The 24,770-nt window shown below is 55.5% G+C and overlaps 1 protein-coding gene across 6 annotated transcripts in view; it reads right to left on the bottom strand.

The window, feature by feature from the left end:
- EHMT1 (euchromatic histone lysine methyltransferase 1) overlaps positions 1 to 24,770 on the bottom strand; it is a 77,322-nt gene that overhangs the window by 31,039 nt on the left and 21,513 nt on the right. For 3 of the 6 annotated variants that reach the window (XM_070430280.1, XM_070430285.1, XM_070430284.1), the window contains exons 2-8: positions 18,983 to 19,052; positions 17,822 to 18,378; positions 10,090 to 10,261; positions 8,351 to 8,508; positions 7,941 to 8,129; positions 1,712 to 1,786; positions 296 to 416 (exon numbers count right to left, since the gene is read on the bottom strand). In XM_070430280.1, the coding sequence (XP_070286381.1) occupies positions 296 to 416; positions 1,712 to 1,786; positions 7,941 to 8,129; positions 8,351 to 8,508; positions 10,090 to 10,261; positions 17,822 to 18,378; positions 18,983 to 19,052 (1,342 nt within the window). The remainder of the gene's footprint in view (positions 1 to 295; positions 417 to 1,711; positions 1,787 to 7,940; positions 8,130 to 8,350; positions 8,509 to 10,089; positions 10,262 to 17,821; positions 18,379 to 18,982; positions 19,053 to 24,770) is intronic. The other 3 variants (XM_070430282.1, XM_070430281.1, XM_070430283.1) reach the window with 3 other exon arrangements.

Raw genomic sequence — 24,770 nt, 5'->3', positions numbered from 1 at the left:
CCCTTCACAAAAAGACCTCTGAAGCCGGGAAATCTGAGCAAGGGGCCGAAAGCCACCATGTGGGCCGAGGCACTGCCCGCGGGACCCGGAGGTCCACACAGAGCAGGTGATGAATGATCCCTTCAGCTCCACAGGCACCAAGGAAGCCAGGGAGTGCCATAGGGTTACGGTCACCTGGGTGTCTGCACCAAAGGAATTTCAAACATCATTCCTCTTCTTTAAACAGACGAACTCCTCCAGAGCCCTGTCTCCCGCCGGCCCCCGCTCCCCCAGGGCTCCCGGGGGCAGGGCTCACCCAGCGCGCTGCTCGGCTTCCTCTTGCTTCTCCGCCTCCTCTTCCTGGCCGGCTTGATCCAGGGGCTGTCGGGCTTCCCTTTCCTCCTGAGGAACTTCTTCCTGACGCTGGACTCAGAGCTCTGAACCAAAGGGGCAGAACAGGGAGCTGAGCGGGGGGACCGCAGACGGCCCACGCGCTGCAGTTCTGTTTTCATGCGAACAGAGTACCTGCTATGTCCTGATTCTGCAACTAGAAAATCAATTTCACTTTCAGACATTCTTTCCTGGATCCCATTCTTACAGACCCAGGCTTTCCCCCAACATCACTCTAGGCTCAGTTATCTTACAGGCCCCGAAAAGGGCTGGAGCATTGGAATGGAACGGATAAGTCTTGAGTTTGGCTCAGGGAGCGCCTACGCACTGAGACCCAGCCCACACGGTGCGGTGCACTGCGCTGCGCTGCTCTGAGAGGCGCCTCCAAACTCAGGAATCCGCCTGGAGCGCAGTGCGGGCGGGGGCAGCGCGCTGCTAGCCTTCACGACTGGTTTGAGTGTTTTAAAACCTAAGTGGAGAAGGGCATCCACCTGCCACGAATGACAGACAGACGCACAGGGGGGACCACCAGCCCTGCAGCTGGTTTAGCGCAAGGACCTCAGGCTCCCTGCCTGCTGTGGGCAGAACCTGGAGAGAACGTGTTCACGAGACACAAAGGCGCACCAGGTGCAGGGCCTGGCCTTTCCCCCCACCGCCCTGGTGCGGGACCGTGTCGGTGCTCCGCCCAGTGAGGCCCTCTCCACAGCCCGCCACCCCGTGCCCCTGCCCTCTGGGCGCTCCTGGGTGGCAAAGCTTCAGAAAGAACTGTGGCATCACTGCCCCCAGAGCTCCCCGTCACGTCACACCGTCACCCAGTCCGTGTCCTCCCTCCTCTCATCCGCCCCAGACCAGCTGACACCACATGCCATGTGCTGCCTCCCAAGAGCTCCTCTGTCCACATGACCCCAGGTCCCCTGAGCTTCCTCCCTGAAGCTCGGAGGACCCTCCCGGTCTCAGGACCCACGTGTCTGGCCGTGGTGCCCAGGCTCCATCCCTCCCCATTTCCAAGCTCCCCCATCCCACCCAGGGCCCTGCCTCCGTGACATCTCTGCTTGGCTGCCCAGTGGTAACAACAGACTTGCCCTCGCTCCGTCCCTCGCCCCTGCCACACCCAGGCCCCCGACAGGTGGTTCTTCCTGACATCTCACACCTTCCTTCCTCACAGCCACGCGGCAGAGTCTGGGGGACCCCCTGCCGGCCCTGCCCTGGCCTGTCTGCGGTGCCGCCTGCATCTGCCTGGCCCGCGAGGCCCTGCTTCCTCCCCGCGCGCGGACACAATGCATGGCGCTGTCTCCTGGTTCCCTGGGCTACAAACACGAAGCCAGAATGCTCCGCTGGTTACCAGGTCGGACTCGTCTCCGTCCTCCTCCTCCTCCCCGGTGCCGGCCGACTCCTCCTCCTCAGACTCGCCATCCATCTGACCAGCCGCACAACAAGCCAAAAAGAAAACAGAAACTAATGAGACGCTCCAGTGGCAGCGATTCCATCAAAACCACATTTTCCAAACTCGGGCGGGGGCGGGGCGGGGGCGGGCGCTCCTTCGGTCAGCGCTGAAGATGAGTGCGCCTGGCGCATCACCTGGTGGTCCTGAGCGTGGAATCCGGTTGGGAAGTAACAGAGCACACACAGTGAAAAGGTGTCAGAGGTTACAAATCACAGACAACCACCCCTTCCCCCCACAGACACACCCAAGAGCCCAGTCCGGCTCAGGGCCTTCAGCCCGTGCGCACACGTGGCCTGAACACAAGAACGTGTTTCTGTCTGGTCAGATGACGGGCCGTCAAATGCAGTTTTGTGAATGTTACGTCTTCTCATTAAAAATGTGTTTTGGAATTCTTTCCATATCAAAACAACAGAGACCTTATTCTGGCTGCTTGTATCCTTTTCTACCCACACGCACACACGGTTGGTGCAGAAGTCGCTAAAGCACATGCGAGCACCATGTGCCCCTTCTCACGGTCCTGGAGGCGGGGACGTGGCACGCACACGCTGGCCTGGTTCTCCGTGGGAGCACGTGGTGATGCCGTCAGCCCCCATCGAGGCGCACCCAGCGCTCCACACTGCGGCTGTGTCCTGAGCCAGCAGGACCCTCCGTCCGGGACCAGCCCCAGGCAGACGCTGCTTCACTGCGCCCTCCACCTCCCCGCCAGGTCTCGGGGCCTTACCGCATCCGCATTTCCACTGGGTTCTTGCTTTCTTACCGATTGTGGGAAGCTACACACACAGGATGCTAACGTGGTGGCTGCTGACCGTCACAGATGTCTTCTGGGTTGAGTTCTCTGAGCTTCGCTTCTGGAGTTCCTGGCATAAACTCGGAGGTGTGACCTGGACCAGTCACACTTCCCCCCCTTTCCCTTCGGGGCTCTGGGTCTGGCCCTGCGCCAGGCCTTCCTCACTGGACATCAGAAAAAAGTCCCAGCATCCCCTCCCACCAGGCAGCATTTGTGTCGACGCTAAATCTTCTGGAATTTACTTTTGTAAGTCACAGCTTCACCGGGAAGTGATTCACTTAACCAGAAACTCATCGTTTTAAAGTGTCCGACGGGGTGGTTTTCACTATGTTCGGGGTGCAGCCATCACCCCATCTAATTCCGGAAAGGTGACATTTGTTAGGAACCATCAAGCAGGAGCCCACATCTGTTTTTCCCCAAAGATCAGCCGATTGTTCCAACATTTACTGAACCGTCATGGTCCCCAGACGACTATCTAAACCCTATTCCTACAATAAACTCGGTCCTTACATACAAACGGCTGCTATGGCCCCATCCACTCCCTCCCGCCCGCCCGCCCTCCTCACAAGCCCCGTTTCGGTGGCGGCCTTGTCTCGGCACCTCGGCCCTCGCTCCTGTGGGTCCTGGGGGAAGGGTTTGGGTCTGCACACAGTCACACCCTGGTCCTCCCCCACACAACAGTGGGTCTTTCCACGCACTTGTCTTCTTTCTGAACCGCTTCCAGAGAAGTCTCAGTTTTCTTCTTACAGGTAACAAACATTTCTTGTTAAATGTACTGCCAAGTGCACTGGTGACACTACATCATTACAATCATACTTTTCAGTTTTTAGGTGAGATGTTGTGGCTTTGTTTCTCAGAGTCTTGCCCTTCGAAGATCCACACTGAAGTGTCTGCTTCGAGACGACCTTTACCAGACAAACGGAGCGGCCATGTGCTGTGCCGCCCGCCGTTTCCCGCGTCGGCACAGCCTGACCATCCGTGAGGCTGCGCCCAGCCACTGCCTCGCTCCTGGCGTCTGCGCCGGGAACACAGGGAGCGGCTCGGCTCCAGCTGCCTGCCTTCTCCAGCTGCGGTCTTGCCATTGGGAGGCACTTCCGTCCTCAGCATATGCTTCTCTCTGGTCCTTCCAAACAGGAACCTTTCCTGCTGGTCTCGTCCCACGAGGCCTCGGTGACCAGAGCTGCGGGTTCACAGCGGGAGACAGCGGCCGCCCTCCCCATCTTCCTCCTCCTGTTAGAAATGCTTTAAGATGCTCACCACTGAGTGGTACAGTAACCTTTCTGGTAGGGTCCAGATATCTTCGGTCAGCTTATTGAATGTGCTATCTTTAAGTTTCGTTGGGGAGTATTTTATTTTAAAAAGATTGAGCAATAAGCCCTAGCAGGTTTGCTCAGTGGTTACAGCATCAGCCCGTAGACTGAAGGGTCAATTCCGGTCAAGGGCATGTACCTCAGCTGCAGGCTCGATCCCCGGCCCCAGACAGGGAGCATCCGAAAGGCAACCAATGGATGTGTCTCTCTCTCCCCCTCCCTCCTCGTCTCTCTAAAAATCAACAGAAAAAATATCCTCGGGTGAGGATTCACAACAAAAAAAGATTGAGCAATGAAACCACCAGTTAAAGCAAGCAGCTTAACAACGTAGTTCCCAGCTCGTCCCGAAGTGCCGTGAGAGACCGCGAAGGAAGGAGAGGGGACTTCGTAGGGCCGCTGGGTAACTGCACACACAACAGCTGCCAAGAAGGCAAAATCGAAAACCCGAGCAAACGGGGAAGAGAAGAGAACGGGCCGAACAACCGGGTCCGATGCTGCACCGAGAGCGGAAACACCAGCGAGCGAGGAAGACGGCACGCGGCCGCCAAGGCTCAGGGCGGGGCGGCCACAGGAGACCCTGACCCAGCAGGACCGACCCCAATCAGCAGACCCGGCTCCACCCCAGGCTACAAAGTGAGGGCTGCACCTCGCCCCACCCCGCGCTCAAAACGCCTGTGACCCCAGCTGCCTGCCACGTGACCAGGCCCTGAAACTGGCTTCTAATCCAAACAGCAAGCGCTGGTCCCACCGGTGAGAAGGCCGGCGCCGTGGGAGGGACACCCGGCGGGGCTCCCTGCCTACCGAGTGATTTCAGAGCATCACCAACCCCAGGGCACACGGCTGCACACAGAGCGGCGTCCAGTGGGAACGCACAGGAGGCGCTGGGCCACTCGGGACGGGGAGGAAGTCGGACCCGCGAAGCCGTGCGGGTCCCACAGCGGCGGGCGCGTGGGCAGCCAGCAGGCACCTCGGGGGACTCCACGAGCTGTGTTCTGGTCTCGGGACCACCTCATTTTCTGGAAAATTACTTAGAACAGCAGAGCGCCTTTGTGGTGTGTTATGTCCGTTAATATTTTCTGTCACAGAAATTTAAACTGAGAATGTTTAAACCACAGCACAGCTCCAATAAATGACAGTGTGAAAGGCAACTACGGTTTTAGCATTTTACAGTCATACTTTTGACCCCAAGATGGCCAGAGAGGGTCTCAGAGAACTGGGATGACTTTAAAAACCACCATGACAGCCCTAGCCAGTTTGGCTCCATGGATAGAGCATCGGCCTGTGGACTGAGCATCTGGGGTTCCATTCCATCAAGGCCACATGCTCAGGTTGTGGGCTCCATCCCCAGTAGGGGGCACAGGAGGCAGCCAATCAATGATTCTCTCTCATCATTCATGTTTCTATCTCTCTCTCCCTCCCCCTTCCTCTCTGAAATAAAACTATATATTTTTTTAAAATATATTTTATTGATTTTTTACAGAGAGGAAGGGAGAGGGATAGAGAGTTAGAAACATCGATGAGAGAGAAACATCGATCAGCTGCCTCCTGCACACTCCCCACTGGGGATGTGCCCGCAACCAAGGTACATGCCCTTGACCGGAATCAAACCTGGGACCCTTGAGTCCACAGGCTGACGCTCTATCCACTGAGCCAAACCGGTTAGGGCAAATAAAAATATTTTTAAAAAACCACCGTGTGAGGTTGAAATGGCCCCCGTGAGGTTGGGACGACCCCGGTGAGGTTGAAACGGCCCCCGTGAGGTAGGCACGGCCCCGGTGAGGTTGAAACGGCCCTGGTGAGGCTCAGACAGCCCTGGTGAGGTTGAGACTACTCCAGTGAGGTTGGGACAAATAAAGGGGACCAGTATGGACTGATGAACAGGGGTAGATACAGAAGCAGAGCAACATTGAACAGAAGGTTAAACTACAGTGGGAAGCCTGGGGAGGGTTGGGGGGGGGGATTAAGAGACCAACTGAAGGACTTATATGCATGCATATAAAATTAACCAATGGACACAAGACACGGGGCGGGGGGGGGGCGGGGGGTAGGGGCCGGGGGAATGTCAAGGGGGGGAAAGAAGGAGACATATGTAATACTCTTTGTAATACTTTAAGCAATAAAAATTATTAAAAAAAAAAAAAAAAAAAAAAAAAAAAAAAAAAAACCACCGTGATGTAACAATGAAAATGAACTAACAATACAAACAAATCCCACAAACATAACACTGCAGAGATGAGCCACACTGATACACGCCCCAGCCGGGTTCCATCTGCGCCAAGACAGGGCTCAGGAGGTGGCCTGGGTGGACACTCAGGCGTGGCATTCTGTGGTCACTGGCAAACTGAATCCTTATCCTTCCTGGGGTCACGAAGTCATCACCAAACCCCAAACCCAAGCTGGCTCCACAAGGAGCCCCTGAAACACAGGAGCTCTCTGGCCTTCCGCCTTTCATCTGCTCGCCACTAAGTCCTGCAAACAGCCCCGTACCGCTCAGTCTCCTCTGAGCCAGGCCCCACCCTCACCATGGCCACCGTCTGACACAGCCCGGGGCTGTCCGACCGGCACCGTTAGGGCGTGCGGAGCGCCGTCAGGACGGCTGGCGCGTTTGCGTCTCACGGGGATGGCCCTGTTCAGTCTACTTTTGCTCACTGTCCTGCTAACGGGGCCGTCCCTGCGTCTTGTTTTGTTTCCCACTGGCCATAGTGTCTTCTTTCATCCCACTTTGTTTCCCGATTCTTTTGTTAGCTTGACATTCCTGTAGTTTCCCCTTTATAACCACATCTAGTGATTCAGTGTCCAGGCTCTCTTAAAGATGAGAATCTGGATCAAAATAAAGAATCCGGATATAGACTCAAATTCGTATGCCACGCTGTATATGACAACGGCGCTTTTTAAACCAGCCAGGGGGAATCAGTCAATAATGCTGTTGACACATGTGGACAGCCATTTCGAGGGAACGGGTTCCATAAAATTCAGCCATTTTGAGTGCATTAACTTTACATTTTATCACCAAATAAATTCTGTATGTCAAATATTCATAAACAAAAGATGAAATCCATGCAGTATTAGAAGATAGCGCACATCAACTGACCCACAACCAGCAGTGCAAGTCCGTGTACCAGCACCCAGGCCCCCGAGCCCCTGGCAGGGCTGGAGGACGAGCCCGCCCGGAGCTGACGCCCACCCCCACCTCCACGCGACGCTCCTGGTGCCACGTCGTCACAGATGCACAACCACAGACGATGGGAGAGAATGCTCAGTGGGGCTCGGAGCAGTGACCGCGCTGGCTTAACAGTCCAGCTTAAAGGTGACCGAGAGTGTCCTCAGCCGAGTCTGCTCCGTGGCACAGTAAGAGCACAACTACCTACGTCCCCAGCTCCCAATGCCCGTCTCGTCTACCCCTCAAAACTGAGAGCGCACAAATGCTCGCCCGAACACCCACATCGCTCAGAAACCACACCCGCTCAGGGCCCTGGAGACCCTGGCCAGGGAGGAGCCCCAGGACCACCTGCAGGCAGATCCTGGCTGACAGGGCCCCGATGCTGCGGCTGTGACCGCACTGCCACCCGGCCCCCTCCTAAAGCTGGTCCTCCCTCGGGTGGCCACATAACAAGGACACGCCTGGCATCCGGGACACACCAGGTGGTACCGATCGCATGCACCTCGGCAGCCCTGGATGCTGCTTGCTCCGACCAGGAGGACAGGGACTCCCGTCAGTTCTCAGCGGGGGGAGGGCTGCCCCTGGGGAGGGGTCGCACCGGCCAGCAGCAAGCACCACGAGCAGTCGGGCCACAAGTGAGTCCTGTCCACCCAGAGCCTAAGGCGCTCCATCCATGCCCTTCAATAAACAGGCACAGGGAGACACACGCTTCTCTATTAAAAGAAACTAATCTAAAATGCAAGAAAAGTAAACAAAAACTCAAGTCAGACGCAGACAGGGACTTGAGGGCGGCCTAGAAGGCCCACTGCTGACTCTCAGGCCCACGATGGTCCACTCCGGAGCCTCCTGCCCGAGGAGGGAAAGGCCTACCTTCTGGGTGCGGTCACTCCCCGACACACTCTCTTTGGAAGTCCTGCTGTCCTCCGTGGGAAAGGCGGCAGCCTGCTCGGCGCCCTGGTCCTCCTCCTCGTCCAGCTCCTCGGAGTCCTCCTCCTCCGAGTCCATCTCCACGCTCTCCCCGTTCACGTGGAGGGTGCTGTCGCCCAGGTCCTTCTCGCTCTGGAACGGGCAGGGGACATCCGTCACGCAGAGCCAGGAGTAGGACAGCCTGCTAGCCCTCAGCGCAGCGCGCCGCCACCGCCTGGACGGGAAGCGTGGCCTAGAGCAGAGGCGCCTGAGAGCCTGGGCTCCTTCAGAAGGGACTGAGGCCTCCCCCCTCACCCTTGGTCTGTCGGCCACAGACAGTCCTGGACAGACACATGGCACCGCCGCGCCCTCACCTTGGAGCCGGCAGTGGAGTGAGTTATGCTCTTAAACATCTCAATCACCGTCCTCTGTTTTAATACTTTGGTCTTTTTCCTGGGAACCAGACTATAGGTTCCCATTCTTCGTTTTTTCTTTCGAGACACTGCAGCTGCTAAAACAAAAGGCAAGGAAGCTAAAAAAAAAAAAGTCAAAAGGAGAAAAGAAAGAAAAAGAAGTGCCATTCAAATGTGTTTTCCAGGTAGGGGAGCTCTCAGACCTGACCACCAACATTCAGCACAGACACAGCGGCAGAGGGCAGGGGCGCTCACGGGCGTCCGTTTAACTCACAATAAAACACTGAGCTGTACGGATGCAAATGGGACCCTGAAAGCCCCGCCCCTGCACAGTGCCCTTCCCACCACCCTCCTCCTCGCTCCGTCCACCACCCGGAGGGCAGGAGGGCGCTGGGTGACAGCGCCCACAGAAAAGTGGTGGACAACAGCCGGAACTAAACACTTTTTTTAAAGTTCCAGGGTTTAGAAGTTTCTGAAACCCACTGACAGACACTGCTTCCTTTGCTGAAAAGGGCATTCACAGGGCACCTGGCAAAAGCTGGCCACGGAGTCACGGCATGGCTACTGCCCCGTGGTGGCAGTGCCCTGTTTCCAGGGACACTACACTGTCACTGTAGGAAGCAACACTGAAGTATCTAGAGGCCAAAGGGGCCAATGTCTGCACCCCGGCTCCTGGGTCAGGAGGCGCATGGGGGGAGCATACAGCTGTGCCGGTGCTGAAACGGGCGCGGAGATGCCGGCTGAGTCCCTGCACCGGCAGGAAGTACTTTAAAGCCCAGAAGACAGCCGAAACCGGTTTGGCTCAGTGGATAGAGTGTCGGCCTGCGGACTCAAGGGTCCCAGGTTCGATTCCGGTCAAGGGCATGTACCTGGGTTGCCGGCACATCCCCAGTGGGAGATGTGCAGGAGGCAGTTGATTGATGTTTCTCTCTCATCGATGTTTCTAACTCTCTATCTCTCTCCCTTCCTCTCTGTAAAAATTCAATAAAATATATTTAAAAAAAAAAAAAAGCCCAGAAGACATACTGCTCTGACTGTGGACACGCCCCAGGCAGCCTATGGAAAACGGGGGGCAGCAGCCACACCCCCGCAACCAGGCTGACCGGGCTCACCTGCATGTCTATGCCCACATGCGCAGGCCTCATGCAAAGGGCCTTTCTACACTGAAGGGGGCCGTCCTGTCTGCAGGAACTGTGTCCCAGCAGCTCAAGAGCGAGCCCCCGCCACCCCAAGGCACATCCACCGGCCTCCTCGGGTGGGGCCACCGTGCAGCCACCTGCCCCAAAGGCCCAACCAAAACCACATGTTCAGCCACTGCCCCAACAGCACGAACAGAAGCAGGCTTAGGAGAGCGAGGACACCACAGGAAAGGGGTGGACAACAGCTGGAGCCAGAGCACCGCTCCCCGCACCCTCCACCCACAGGCCCCCAATAACACGGGGAGTTCCCCCGCCAGCGTCTTCCACCCAACAGGGCGACCAGGCAGTGAGAGTCTGTCCTGGAGGCCATCTTCACGTGAGACTGACAAGGCCGGGGGGCGGGGAGGGGGGGGCTGCAGGTTTCCAGGGGAGCCCAGGACCCGCCGACGCCAGCGCCCCCCCACCCCCCCACGCACGCTCACATGCAGAGTCACACAGGGCTCTGGTTCGGCAGGTGCAGGTGGGAGACACGTGTCCAGAGACGCCCACGCTGGGCCTCACCTGTCTGTGACTTCGTGGTGGCCACGTAGCACTGGTTCTGAGGTAGCGACTGATGAAGGGGTGGGAACGGGGGCAAAAGCTGCTGTCGTCCAAAATCAGAAACGTCCTTGCTGAGCTCCTCTGCGGGCTCCTCATGACCTCGAGCTTCTCGGGGGTCCTTGCTGGCTGCGGGCTTCAGGACACAGGCAGTCAGTGACCGGAATGACACACCAGCAGCCGCACGGAGACCACGGCCCCCGGCACAGCTCCTTCCGGTCAACGCCCCGCCACCGAGATGAGTTCCCGTGAGAGGCGGGAGGAAGTGGCGCCCGCTCCGGGGACTGGACGGGTCAGCGCCGTGAGCTGAGAACGGTGTCTACATTTTTAAAGGGAAGGAGAAGCAGCAGCAGTGACCCCGTGTGGCAAAACCCTAAGTACTTCCACCTGGCCCTGTGCAGAAGTGCGCCAGCCCAATTTATTAATAAGTTATGACTAAAAGTACCCTCAACGGGCGGCATCAAAAGATCTCCGATCGTGCCTGCAGGGTGTCCATCACGGCTGCCCTGAGCGGCACCCGCAAATGGCACAACAGAAAAATCACACGCATCTCTGTCTCTGCTGAGTGTACAGAGCTCCTCACCCTGTCCGCGTGCTCAGCCTGCCGAGGCCCCAGCAGCCTGGATCCGACGTCCAGCCTCCGGCCCTGGGGTCATGCACAGCCACCCACAGCCTTGAGGGGGATGGATGTTAAATCCCATTCAGCCTAACCAGGTCCACTGCGCACACGGGAGGTGCAACGAAGAGTCAAGGTAAGCATCCTCAACAAGTGCCGCTGGGAACTGGACATCCGCACACAGAATGGAGATGGGCCCTTACATCTCACTAGGTACAAGAATTAGCTCAAAACGATCCAAGACCTAAAACTACAAAAACTCTTAGAAGAAAACAGTGGGAAGCTTCGTGACACTGGGTTTGGTGGTGATTTCTTGGACATGACACCAAATGTATAGGCAACAAAAGAATAAATGGGAAAATTAGACTTTTCAAAATTAAAATGTTCTGTGCAGCCCTAACCGGTTTGGCTCAGTGGATAGAGCATCAGCCTGCGGACTGAAAGGTCCCAGGTTCAATTCCGGCCAAGGGCATGTACCTGGGTTGCAGGCACATCCCCAGTAGGGGGTGTGCAGGAGGTAGCTGATCAATGTTTCTCTCTCATCGATGTTTCTAACTCTCCATCCCTCTCCCTTCCTCTCTGTAAAAAATCAATAAAATATATTTTTTTTAAAAAATGTTCTGTGCATCAAAGGACACAATCAATAGAATGAAAAGGCAACCCAAGGAGTGGGAGAAAATATTTGCAAATCATATATCTGATAAGAAATTAACCAGAATATATGAAAATTCTACGATTCAACAGCAAAACAATCAGATTAAAAAATCAGTAAATCATGTGAACACTCGTTTCTCCAAAGGCACACCAATGGCCACCCAGCACGTGAAGATGCTCAACCTCACCCGTCACCAGGAAAACCAACTCAAATCCACAAGGAGCCCGGCCGGGGGCCCAGGGGTTGAGCACAGACCTATGAAGTAGGGGGTCGCAGTTCCATTCCCAGTCAGGGCACATGCCCAGGTTTGCAGGCTCGATCCCCAGTAGGGGGCGTACAGGAGGCAACCGATCCATGATTCTCTCTTATCGTTGATGTTTCTCTCTCTCTCTCTCCACCTCCCTTCCTCTCTGAAATCAATAAAAAAATATATATTTTAAAAACTCACAATGAGATAGATAGCACCTCATACCATTAAAATGGCTACTTTCGAAAAACAACCACCATAAAATTATCCATTACGCCCCAATTACAACACACACACAGGAAAAACAGGTGCTGGCGAGGGGGTGGACACTGTAGCTGGTCACTGCGGGCGGCCATGTGCAAGTGCAGCTGCTGTGGGACAGTGGAGGGGCCTCGGAAAGCTAACTACAGACGGCAGGCCGCCCGGCAGTCCCGCTCCTGGGCCGACACCCGGAAGAACGGAAACCAGGGCCTCAAGGAGATACTTGTACGCGACGGTTCAGAGCAGCGTTGCTCACAGGAGCCCAGGGCTGACATCGCAGAGGCACGGCTAAGCCACCTGTGGTCCTTCCGCGCGGCACATCACTCAGCCCTGAGCAGGAAGGACTTCCTGCTACCACCGATGCCCTTTGGGGGCGTTACGCTGAGTGAAAGAACCAGACTCCAAGGACAAGTCCTGTGGGTCCCACACACACGAGGTCCCTGGAGGAGTCAGACCCACAGAGACAGACAATCCCTGGTGGTGGGCGGGGGGGGGAGGCGGTGGGATGAGTGTTGAAGGGGACAGTGTCCATCTGGGAAGATGAGGTCCTGGAGAGGTTCATGGGGGTTCCACACCGTGAATGTCCTTCATGTCCAGAACTGGACACAACACTGGCTAAGATGGTGTATTTTATGCTGTGTGTGTTTTCATTGCCTGGGGTCACGGTCCAGGCGGCGGCTGACCCTGCGGGCTCTAGCTGGCCCCTGGCGCACCCCTCTACCCCTCTATCAAGGACGCTCTCCCACCTGATCCAAGTGCTGCTCCTTCCACAGCCTCCACCCTCCGCCGTGGCACAGGGAGCACTGTTTCAATGTAACTCCTTCGCCCTGCAAAATGCTGACAGGTTTGTCTAACAGTCACTGAACACAGGCATCACATTCTGCTCCCTGATGTCCCCTCAAATCAGCAGCTTGAGGACAAATGAAGGCATGGTCTTAGAGAAAACAAACCCTGAGGGGAAACGGCCACACAGGCTACTGAGGGACAAACCTATTCTTTAAGATGTTATTTTGAAAATCTAAAAAATAACAACAACAAAAAGCAAGATTCTCGATTTTGTTAGGGCTCTATTATTTGTAAAAGCAAAAACATGAGCCAAGAACTGCCTCCCACAGAGGCTGCCTTGATGGGCCCAGGGCACCCCACCCAAGCCTGAGCCCCTCCCCCACAGAGGACAGCTGTCGCACTCCCAGAGCGCACCTGCGTCACACCTGCCGCCCACCCGCACCAGGCTGGCCCAGACCCCACCCGGCACCCCAACTGGCACAGGGTCCAGTCCTCGCCACCGCCCGTGTCCCGGCGGCCACCTTCCGCGGCGGGGGTGAGCCCTCACAGCACAGACCACGGCTCCTTCCAGACAAGCGGGCGCGACCGCACAGGATGGGCAGTGACTGCACTGAGGATGGCGGGGAGCTCCACGAACTGGCTGCACCTTTTTCTCAGAACCTGGAGAATTCCGGGGGCACACGTGGGAGGAGGGGATGTGGTGACACAGATAGAAGGAGAAAGCTAAGGGGCCACTGTGCTGACGCCCCTGCAGTGTGTGCAACTCAGGCAGAGAAATGGGGCTGCAATGCGGGCCAAGGTAACAAGGACCTCAATGCAGGACTAAAGGCTCCCTTCTAGAAACTTCCACTTTCTTTGCCCAAGCAGTGGAGGTACCTGCCATGCTATTTATTGCTTTTTGATGGGACCAACACTGGGGGGGTGGGGGAAGGGGGGAGGAGGGGAGGGCAAACCAACTGCACTGCCGGGGGACAGCAGAAGTGTGGCCTGCAAACGCCAGCATTTTACACTCTTACAAAGATACATTTTTTGCAACATTCATTTTATCATTGAAATGACTTGTCTTAAAACACAATTTCCAAGCCCTGGCCAGGTAGCTCAGTTGGTTAGACTGTCATCCCCATATACCAGTGATGGCGAACCTTTTGAGTTTGGTGTGTCAGCATTTTGAAAAACCCTAACTTAACTCTGGTGCCGTGTCACATATAGAAATTTTTTTATATTTGCAACCATAGTAAGACAAAGATTTATATTTTTGATGTTTACTTTATATATTTAAATGCCATTTAACAAAGAAAAATCAACCAAAAAAATGAGTTCACGTGTCACCTCTGACACGCGTGTCACAGGTTTGCCATCACTGCCATATACCAAGGTTGTGGGTTTGAACTCTGGCCAGTGCACATATAAGAATCAACCAATGCCTGGCTGGCGTGGCCCAGTGGTTGAGCGTCGACCTATGAACCAGGAGGTCACAGTTCCATGCCCAGGTTGCAGGCGTGTAGGAGGCAGCCAATCGATGATTCTCTCTCATCACTGATGTTTCTCTTTCTCTCTCTCCCTTCCTCTCTAAAATCAATAAAATATCTTACCTAATAGACAAACATGTAAATTGACCGTCCCTCCGCTACGCTCACCAGCCAATCAGGAGCATATGCAAATTAGCCCAAAGATGGCGGTTAATTTGCATACACAGGGGCGAAGCGGAGGAGCAGAGACTGAAGGCTCTGTCCGGAGCCGTGAAGACTGAAGGCTCCGGCTGGAGCGAAGGCCTGGGTCCCGGGTGCCAGAGGAAAACCAGTGCCAGCAGCCAGGGGAAGGGAAGGCCTATTGCACGAATCTCTTCGTGCAACGGGCCTCTAGTCCTATATAATAAAAGCATAATATGCTAAGTGTCCAGTAGTCAGTCCGTTCAACCAAAGCATAATATGCTAATGACATGCTAAGGCCGCTCAACTACTCGCTATGATGTGCACTGACCACCAGGGGGCAGACACTCTGACCGGTACATTAGCTTGCTGCTGAGGTCCGGCCAATCAGGACTTAGCGAGATGGGCCAGACATGCCCTGGAGCCCTCCCGCAGCCCCTCCCTGGCTGGCCAACCTTCCGCGCCCCTCCCTGGTCCCGATTGTGCACCAGTGGGGTCCCTCGGCCTGGCCTGCGCCCTCTTGCAATTCAGGACCCCTCAGGGGATGTTGGAAAGCTGGTTTCAGCCCGATCCCGCAGGCCAGGCGAGGGACCCCACTGGTGCACAAATTTGTGCACCGGGCCTCTAATATATACGTATATATTAAATCAAGAAGGATCAACCAATGCCCGTCTGGTATGGCTCAGCTGGTTCAGCATCATTCCATGCACCAAGAGGTCACTGGTTCAATACCCGATCAGGGCACATGCCTAGCTTGCAAGCTGGATCCCCAATAGGGGGCATGCAGGTGGCAGCCAATCAATGTTTCTCTCTCATCAATGTTCCTTTCTATCGTCCTTTCCCACTCTCTCTAAAAATAAATGCATAAAAAATATATATACACACATTATACTAATATATAATCAACAGGTACATAAATAAGTAGAACAACAAACTGATGTTTCTCTCTCTCTCTAAAAATCAATAATTTTTTTTAAAAAACTCACAATTTTCAATAAAGCTCAGATTCCAAAGAAAACCAAACAAGTCAGAACTGGGTTTGGGGAGCAGGCCATCCTGAGGGCAGCAGAGGCCAATTGTAAAGCAAGAGGCACCACATCCAAGGGGCCTTCGGTCCTCGCCATCCTGGCCGGGCATTTCCTCCTCCCCCTACAGGGACCCCAAGGAGCAGTTTCCAGGCTGTGGAGCAGCGGGCGTGGCCTTCAGGAAAACAGTTTCCAAGCCTCAAACCCTTCCATGCTCTTTTCCTACAACTGACCAGCCGGAGAATGTTCAGGAATTTCCAACAAAATGATGTGTTGCAGCCAACTGCATACTAATAATCATAATAACTCAATTCAAACAAAGCTAACACTTAATAAGCACATGGTCAGAGAAACTCGATATTAAATTTCAAATTGCTTTCTTTCCCTAGAGCAGCGGTTCTCAACCTGTGGGTCGCAACCCCTTTGGGGGTCGAACAACCCTTTCACAGGCATCGCCTAAGACCATCGGAAAACACATATATAATTACATATTGTTTTTGTGATTAATCACTATGCTTTAATTATGTTCAATATGTAACAATGAAATTGGGGGTCACCACAACATGAGGAACTGTATTAAAGGGTCGCGGCATTAGGAAGGTTGAGAACCACTGCCCTAGAGGAACCTGATGAGGTGACAAAAGATCCTCAAGAATAAAAATGTGGTAGAATAAACACCTGGAAGAGGGAATGGAATAAAAGTCTACTTTCGAGGAGATTAAGTAAGTGATGTAAAATTTCTCACAAGCATTTTGAAATTGATAATGGTGGACCAAAAAAAAAAAAAGTAGGCACAAAAAATGAACTTCATCTAAACCTCACACCTAATACAAAAATTAACTCGAAATGAATCCTATATTTAAAGTTCACATGAAAGTAAAAAACTCCTAAGAACCAGAGAAATCTGGGGACCTAGGGCTTGTGAGCTCTTGGATGTGACACCGAACGCATCAGCCATGAGAGGAGGAGCTTCCCCCTTTGCTGGCTGGACCTCATCAACAGGAAGAGCTTCCCGCGAGACACTGAGAGCATGAGGACACGCAAGGCCAGGGGGTCGGCAGACGCAGACCCAGCACCGGCTCCTGTCCGCAGCCTCCCGCTCACAAGACACGCGGTAAACCCAGGAACGGGCGTGAAGGACACACAATGGCCACCAGTGTGTGCAGAATCAAACCACAACGAAGTCTCACAGCCAAAATTAAAACGGCGGCAACCCCAGCGCTGGCGAGGAACTGGGCTGCTCAGCCCATGCTGGGGGTGTAACATGCCATGGCTTGTCTGGAAGGTGGCTTGGCAATTGCTTATAAAACTAAATCTCCAATTACATGATCCTGCAATTGTGCTCCCGGATTAACACAGAGAAACGAAAACATAGGTCCAGACGAGAATGTGTGCAAGCCTTGGCTGGGCGGCTCAGTGGGTTGGAGCATCGCCTCGCGCACCAAAAGGTTGCGGGTTCAATCCTCAGTCGAGGTGCGTAGGGGCGGCAACTGATAGATGTTTCTCTCTCTCTTTTTCCCCTTCCACTCTAAAAATCAATGGAAAAAATATCCTCAAGTGAGCATTAACAAAAAAATAAATAAAAAGAGTAATACAAAATATAGCTAAGAACACTATGAAAAAAGTAGCGGTGAAAATTAAAAATATCAATATATGAAATGACCAGCAAAAATGTCAAAACTGGAACCCTGTGAGCTGCCATGCGAGAAGGCAGAAGACCCATGTCCACGGACAGAGCAGCGCACGGAGCATGTTCCTGGCGCTGAGGAGACACGCAGCCAGGCCCTCAGGGCCCACCGGGAGGCGGCCCAGAGGGAAGCACAGGACCCTGCGGACGACGGACGGGCCGCAGCGTGCTCCCCAGCAATGCCCGTGCGAGAAACCCCAGGGGACCTGACCACAAGCCTGAATCCACAGGAGGGGAGACGCGCAGCCCTGCGGGCCCTCAGAGTGCAGGTGGCATGCGGGCTCGCAGATGTGGGAACAGCAGCAAAGGCAACTGGCTCGGCGTGAATCGGGAACCCGCCTATTCTCGGCACCAAGCCCCCAGCTGCTGGCTGGGTGCAAGGGCAGAGACCTGGACGTGTCTTCAGTGCGGTCCCCCGTCCCTCCGTCTGAGAGACTGTGGCCCTGGCCCACCCACTTCCTGTCTACTCACTGCCCGGGGAGACGGCGTGGGCTCGGGGCTGGAGGGAAGTCCCCAGCCCGAGCAGGAGTGGAGTCCGAGATGCGTTTACTCGCGGGCCACAGGCGCCGCCCAGCACAGCCCAGAGCGCCGGCTGAGGGCCCGCTGCGCCGCAGCCCCTCCGACTGTGAGCAGCGTCTCCTGACCTCCCACCCCCAGGCGGCCACCCACTGCTGCCCTGCTCCTTCCTGCACTGATGCCCACCTGCCAGGGCACAAACAAAAGAGAAGACAAAGGACGCTGCCCCTGCCCCGCCCCGACGGGCACATTACCAGGCCCAGGACGGACTTCGGCATGGTCTTCCGAGCCCTATGAACCTTGACATCTGCGCCCAGGGCCGCGGGCTTCTTGTCCTCTGAGTCTTTGCTCCCTTCCCCGGGCCTGGCTGGCGCGGCGGCTGGCGTCTGAGAGAGCACACTGGGAGTCCGCCCTTTGCCAGCCGCTCCTGGGAGAGTCTTCGCAGCATGGCCGGGGAGGGAGGGTGCCAAGGTGCTGGGGACCCGCAGGGCCGGCTCCTGCAGGGCTGGTTTGCTCAGGAAGTACCCGTTGCTCCCGATGACAGCCGTCTGCGTGAGGTCGTCAGCCGGGTCGTGGTTCTGCTTCCCCACGTCCCCGTCCCTTTCTGAAACCCCGTTCTCCGCTATCCGGGTCAGTTTATTGGGACCTTCCTGGGGGCTGGCTTTTGCATTGTCCTGAGTGTGCTCAGCTGGGGTGACATGCCTGCCGCTATCACTCCTTTCACAGGACCCGTTGGTGGCCCCGTCTGCAGCCACGTAGGCATCTCCTCCCGGCTTCTCGGGGGAGCCTTCATCGGCAGCCATAGAGAGCTCTGCAACAGAGGGGGGAGTCAGATGCTACAAACATCAGCGACCCATTTCCATAACGCAAATGGCTTGAACAGGCATTTTTCCAAAGAAGATACACAAGTGGCTAACAAGCACATGAAAAGATGCTCAAGATCACCAGGGAAATACAGATGAGAGTCACCAGGGCGGTGCTGCCAAAGAAGGTAAGGCCACGGCTGCAGGGGGCGGAGGACGAAGCCCTACAAGGCTGGAGGCATGCAACGTGGTTGGCTGCTGCGGACATGTCTGGTGGCTCCTGGCCTCAGCTCCGGGCCCGGTGTGAGGGGAGTCCCTGGCCTCACTCACCACTGGATTTAGAAAAGGCCTGAGGGGAGCCAGGGAGGGCGTGCTTCCCCAGCCTCGTTTTATCTTGTCCGAGACGCAGGCAGCGTCAGCGTGTGGCTGCGAGAACCGAGCAGCGCGCCCTCTGGCAGGAGCACCCCCTGCACCCAGCACTGTTCAGGTGGCTGTTCTGGGGGGACCTGAAGGGCTGCTTTTCACTCCTCGATGAGGCTTTCTTTCCCTAGACCTTGCGTGTGCCTGCGTGCCGGGAGGGGCGAGAGGAGAAGCCGGACGGGGTCCCCTTACCTTCCTCTCCCAGCAGCTCGGTCTTCACGCAGCAGTCCTGCCTGGTCTCCCCCTTGGCCGGAACTGCCTGCTAAAGGGAAACAACTGTCAGACTGGAACCTGCGAGGCAGACCAGCCATTCGCCACCATGACTTCTCTGAATAGAGTCCTGAACCCAAACCATGTCCCAGGTGACAGTCACTGTGGTGGCTGGATAGCGCGGGCCCTGCGGGAGGAGGGTCAGGACAGGTGGGGGCGCACGGCCCGGGCTATGGAGCCACTGTAACAAGCAGCGTGCTCGCACCAGGATTTCAGAGTGTGTTCTGCTGTGACAGAGACTCACCGAGTTTCAAATGTCCAACAACCTACGTTACAGAGCCGGTAAGTGAGGTCACCCTGAGTCACCCAGGGCTGGCCCATGCGGCGGCCTCCTGGGATGGCCGGGAAGGTCAGCCTCTGGTGAGACATGAGCATGACCCGGAAGGCTCTGTCCGGGCCCTCCAGCCACCGCAGTGGCCACTGCAAGGCCACGAACGAGAAGGCAGTGCCATACGCCTCTGGAGGCCAGATGATGCAGACCCCAGGTTCCCCACTGAGAGCACCAGAACCCAAGGCATGACCCACGGGCATGACACGTGTGTAACCGACTCCTCACTGGGCGGCCACATCCCGCAGCAGCACAGGAGGCAGCGAGACGTGTGGTTCCAGCCACAGCAGATGCCGAGTTCCGCGCTGCCCCTTGCTCCTCTCTGCTTTAGACACCGCCACCCGAGACCTGGGCCGGAGCTGGCCTCGTCCCTGGAGAAGCGCTGCCCATGCCGAGTGGGGGCTCACACGCGGACGCATCTCCCGGCCAGGACACTCCTGCGATGGAGAGCGCTCTGCGCCCACTGCCTAATGGTAAGCGATTCCCAACGCAGCAGTTCACTAGCTCATTGTCAAGGGGTTGGGAGAGAATGAACCCTTTCAACAGCTGGTAGATTTCCTTTTTCCTCTTTTGTCCTTTTGTTTCTTCCCTTGGCAGAAAAAGGAGTTAGTTCCTAAATTTGGAAAACACAATTAACATACAGTTGCTCCATAATTTACATTCAAGGGAACAAACTCTCTGTTCATCTGCTACTTAACCCTCCCCTGGCTTGTCTGCAAAGGAGAAAACCAGCGTCGACCTCCTGCCCTCGCCTGGACAGGTCTCTCCGCCCCGTTTTCCAAAGACTGACGGCCAGACCAGCACAGAGCCCATGCCCACGGCCCGCCAACAGCCACGCTGACGCTGCTCCAGAAAGGGGTATCCCTGGACGGGCCACTGCACCTGCCTGGCCCGGAACTGTGGCCAGTGTCCGCCCCTTGGAGTCGGAGGCTGGGCACTGACATCAGCGCAGCCACACTGTGAGGAGCCTAGACCACAGGAGAAGCTGCGGGGGACGTCCGGTCAGCAGCCACAGAACCAGCCTCAACCACCAGAGGTGCGCATGTGTGAGCCTGCAGGTGCCCCGGCCCAGTGCTCGGCTCACAGGCCAGGAAAGCCATCCCCTCTGCCCTGGGACGTGCTGGCCCCCGGGGCACAGTCAACCAGCACTACGGCTGCAGATGACCATGCCAGACAATGGCCACAGTGCCCTTCCTGCCCGTGCCCAGGTGGGCAGCTGAGTGAGGACCTACCCTGCCAGCACCCCGTCCCCTGACCAGAACCTGGGAAGTGCCAGGTGCCTCGGAACCGGGAAAGCATGGCCCCGCCCCTCGGCAAGAAGCTGTGCTATTGGTCACCTCGTCTGCAGAGCACAGAAACTAGCCCGGCCTGGGCCGGGGTTGGTGTCAGCTAGAGCAGGCGTCGGTCCCGAGGGCTGTGCGAACAGGCTGGGCTCACCGTGGACTTGGAGTCTGGCTGTCCTCCAAGTGGAGACAGTCACACACATCTCTTCCCACCACAAATAAGCCCACTTCCTAGTTCACACCGCTCCTCTGGGTTTGGAGAGGACGACAAATCAAGCTTGGTGACACCTGCCCTCTCCGGAGACCTGCCTGGCGCTCACGCTGCCGGCTTTTTCTCCTCTTGTAAAAACTCCTTCCCACAGTAACAAAGTTGACTGGAAAAGATCATTTAATGACAAGCAGCCATTAGAAATGTCGAGGCACAGAAATACTTCATGATGATGTCAACAGAAGGCGCTTCCCTGTAATGCTCTGGCACCTGAGCAATCAATTCGGCCTGGTGTTTTTCACAATTCTCACTTTATGCCAGTTCCAAATTCTTCGAGTTCTGCCAGCCTTCTCATTTAGCTCTGCCTATTTTGCATTTCAATAGAATCAGCAATTTCCTGTAAACTTTTAGTGAACGTGCTCCATGTATGTGTCATGGGAAGAGAAGGATGTTAAAGCTCCCATATTCAGGAGGAAGGAACAAACCCACCAGAGCCCAGGAGGCAGAGAGGCGGTCCGAGTGGAGAGGACGGCTGCTGGGCGGCGCCGGCCCATCACAAGCACCACAGGAGCGGCGCCTCACCCACTGGCTGCCATCAAACGCTGGGCCACCCCAGTGTGGGGCCACCCCAGTGTGGGGCCACCCCAGTGTGGGGCCACCCCAGTGTGGGGTCACCCCAGTGTGTGGCCACCCCAGTGTGTGGCCACCCCAGTGTGTGGCCACCCCAGTGTGGGGCCACCCCAGTGTGGGGTCACCCCAGTGTGTGGCCACCCCAGTGTGTGGCCACCCCAGTGTGTGGCCACCCCAGTGTGGGGCCACCCCAGTGTGGGGTCACCCCAGTGTGGGGCCACCCCAGTGTGGGGTCACCCCAGTGTGGGGCCACCCCAGTGTGGGGCCACCCCAGTGTGGGGCCACCCCAGTGTGGGGCCACCCCAGTGTGTGGCCACCCCAGTGTGTGGCCACCCCAGTGTGGGGTCACCCCAGTGTGGGGCCACCCCAGTGTGTGGCCACCCCAGTGTGTGGCCACCCCAGTGTGGGGTCACCCCAGTGTGGGGCCACCCCAGTGTGTGGCCACCCCAGTGTGTGGCCACCCCAGTGTGGGGCCACCCCAGTGTGGGGTCACCCCAGTGTGGGGCCACCCCAGTGTGGGGTCACCCCAGTGTGGGGCCACCCCAGTGTGGGGTCACCCCAGTGTGGGGCCACCCCAGTGTGGGGCCACCCCAGTGTGGGGTCACCCCAGTGTGGGGTCACCCCAGTGTGGGGCCACCCCAGTGTGGGGCCACCCCAGTGTGGGGCGGCTGTGCAAACGGAAACCCTCGTGCGTGGCTGGTGGGAACTTCCGCAAAAGGATCCAGCTGTTGTGGGACAGTCTGGCAGTTTCTCAGAAAGTTTAAAAAAAGTTACCAAATGACCCAGCAATTCCAGCCCTGGGCAGGCACTTGGACAGATACTCACACACAAACGTCCACAGCAGCATCACGCAAAGGAGGCAGAAGATGAAAACACGCGTGTCCCTCAGCAGAGGGAGAGAAAGAAGATGTGGGACAGACAGACGGGGGAACAGAACTCAGCCAGAAAAAGGCATGGACTTCTGGCAAAGGCTACAACATGGACGGACCTTGAAACATCATGCTAAGTGAGAGAAGCAACAGGAAATGACAAAACCTGTAAAGTTCCACTTACACGGGACGGACGATAAACAGTAGGTAGACGGCAGGGGAGGGACGTTACTGCTCTACGGGTACAGAGTTTCTGGGGGGTGAAATGTTTTAGAAACAGACAGTGATGATGGTTGTGCAACATTGTGAAATGCTTAACGCCACCAGACAGTACTTAAAAATGGTTAAAATGATGAAAATGTACGCGTAAGTACATTTTATCACAATAAAGGAAGGGGGGATTGAGAGGGGCCCACCCAGCCTTTCAGACGCAGTCAGGTACTTCCTTAAGGAAACCAGTGCCGTCAGGAAGGGCTACTTCAAAAGAGAGGAGTGATGCCTATGGAACAATACAATAGAAAATGGCATTTGCACCGTAGAAAGGGCACACGGCATAATACTGCTAACAGCACGGCAGATAAATATACTTGTGAAAATACATATTACTGTCCTGGTGGTGGTGGCTATGCTGTGTTCGGTAAGAGTGTCTTTGCAGGAAACACACTGACATTATTTAGGAGGCACAGGGCATCTAGGAGGCAACCTAATCTCAAATGGGTCATAAAAACCTTTCATGACACTTGCAACTTTTCTATTAAGTTTGACCGTATTTCAAAAGAAAAACAATTCTATGGACAGAAAAACAATGACTCGTATACAGAACGATCCTATGTATTTCTGGAAGGCCGTCCCCCAGACTCACCCCCATAGAAGCTGTGGGCAGAGCTGGAAAGGGTGAGAGAAGGCAGGGTAGATCCTGCCTAAACAGGATTTGGTTTTCAAAAGGAAAATTCATTCATTACTCTATCGTTTTTAAATTTAAGTAAGGGGAATTGGGAAAAACTAAAAGATAAAAATTACTCATAAGCCAATTACTATAACATCCTGTATAATAAAAGCCTAATATGCAAATCGACCAAACAGCGGAATGACCAGTTGGTGGGGGGCAGGGCCAGCAGGGAGCGGGCCTAAGCCATCAGTCAGGCACCCCCCGAGGGCTCCTGGTGTGAGAGAGGGCGTAGGCTGGGCTTAGGGACCCCTGGAATTTTCGTGCACCGGGCCTCTCGTTTGTGTGTAGCCATCCAAACATACTCATGTGACTGACAGACGTCCCCCATGCGCCTTGCAACACCGCCAACTGGGGTGAACAGGATGCCACCCAGGCTGTTAGTGCCCATCTGAACCCATCTCCGATCAGAGCCTCAGAGACCACGGTGGGGCACTTCCGTCCACGGTGAGCTACCCCGTCACACACAGGCTCCACCGCGTGGCTGGTACAATAAACAGGTTTAATGTTATTCAACTCTAGAAGGAAGAGACAAGTACAAATCAATTTTTTAAAAAAGACAACCACAAAAAGATGGACAAAGGAACTGAACAGGCATTCCCAAATGGCCAGCAGGCATACTCCACCCCCCAGTAATTACGGGTTGGCACAAAGAAACAGCACTTCCCCACTCGTTCTGTGAGCACAGTTCACACAGGAAACAGAGCAAGTCAAAGACGCACAACAAAACTACAGAACCCAACGCTGGTTTAACGTCTGAAAACCAATGTAACAAATATTAACAGAATATGGGACAAAATCACAATGACCATTTCAATAGATGCAGGAAAAAGCGTCTGGTAAATTCTCTCATGATTAAAAAAACATTCATCCTGATAAAGCGCATCTCTGAGAAATGCTCAATGCTCTTCCTGTAAGACTGGGTCCCAGTCAAGGAGGTTCCACTTGCTGCTTCTGCTTAATGCTGTTCCACACACTGGGGGCTCCAGCCAATGCCATGGGGAAAGGGGTGTCAGTATAAATAAGAAAAAATGAACATCACCCACGATCCCACCCCCTCGAGTAAGCCCCTCGCATGCCGACAGGGTTTTACACGCGGTTACAGCGCACACTGGTTTGCCATCTATCCTTTCACCAGCCTGGTACTGAAGACACCTACTCTTCCCAGTGCTGTCACCACGGCGGCAGGGCCACGCACGCCCTCGTCAGGCGTCCCCTCGCCTGCGCCTCTTCTCCACTCCACCCCACCTTCTTATTTTAGTTGTTTCGTCCCTAAAGTCCCACCTCCAGCCGCTCCTCTGGGTCCAACATCCATTCTGCAGTTAATTCTCCGTCTACAGCTGTGATCTCACCAGCGTCTCCTTAAAACACGGGGTCCCCGTGACCCTGAGCTCGGGCTCACACTCCGTGGCACAGCACGGAGGGCGCTGCTCGGGGGAGGCCAGG

Source organism: Myotis yumanensis, unplaced genomic scaffold (assembly GCF_028538775.1).
Source record: "Myotis yumanensis isolate MYYU_CA2020_CCGP unplaced genomic scaffold, mMyoYum1.0.hap1 SCAF_12, whole genome shotgun sequence".
NCBI lineage: Eukaryota > Metazoa > Chordata > Mammalia > Chiroptera > Vespertilionidae > Myotis > Myotis yumanensis.
Note: the sequence above shows the minus strand (reverse complement) of the source record. Positions and strands in the feature narration are given on the sequence as shown.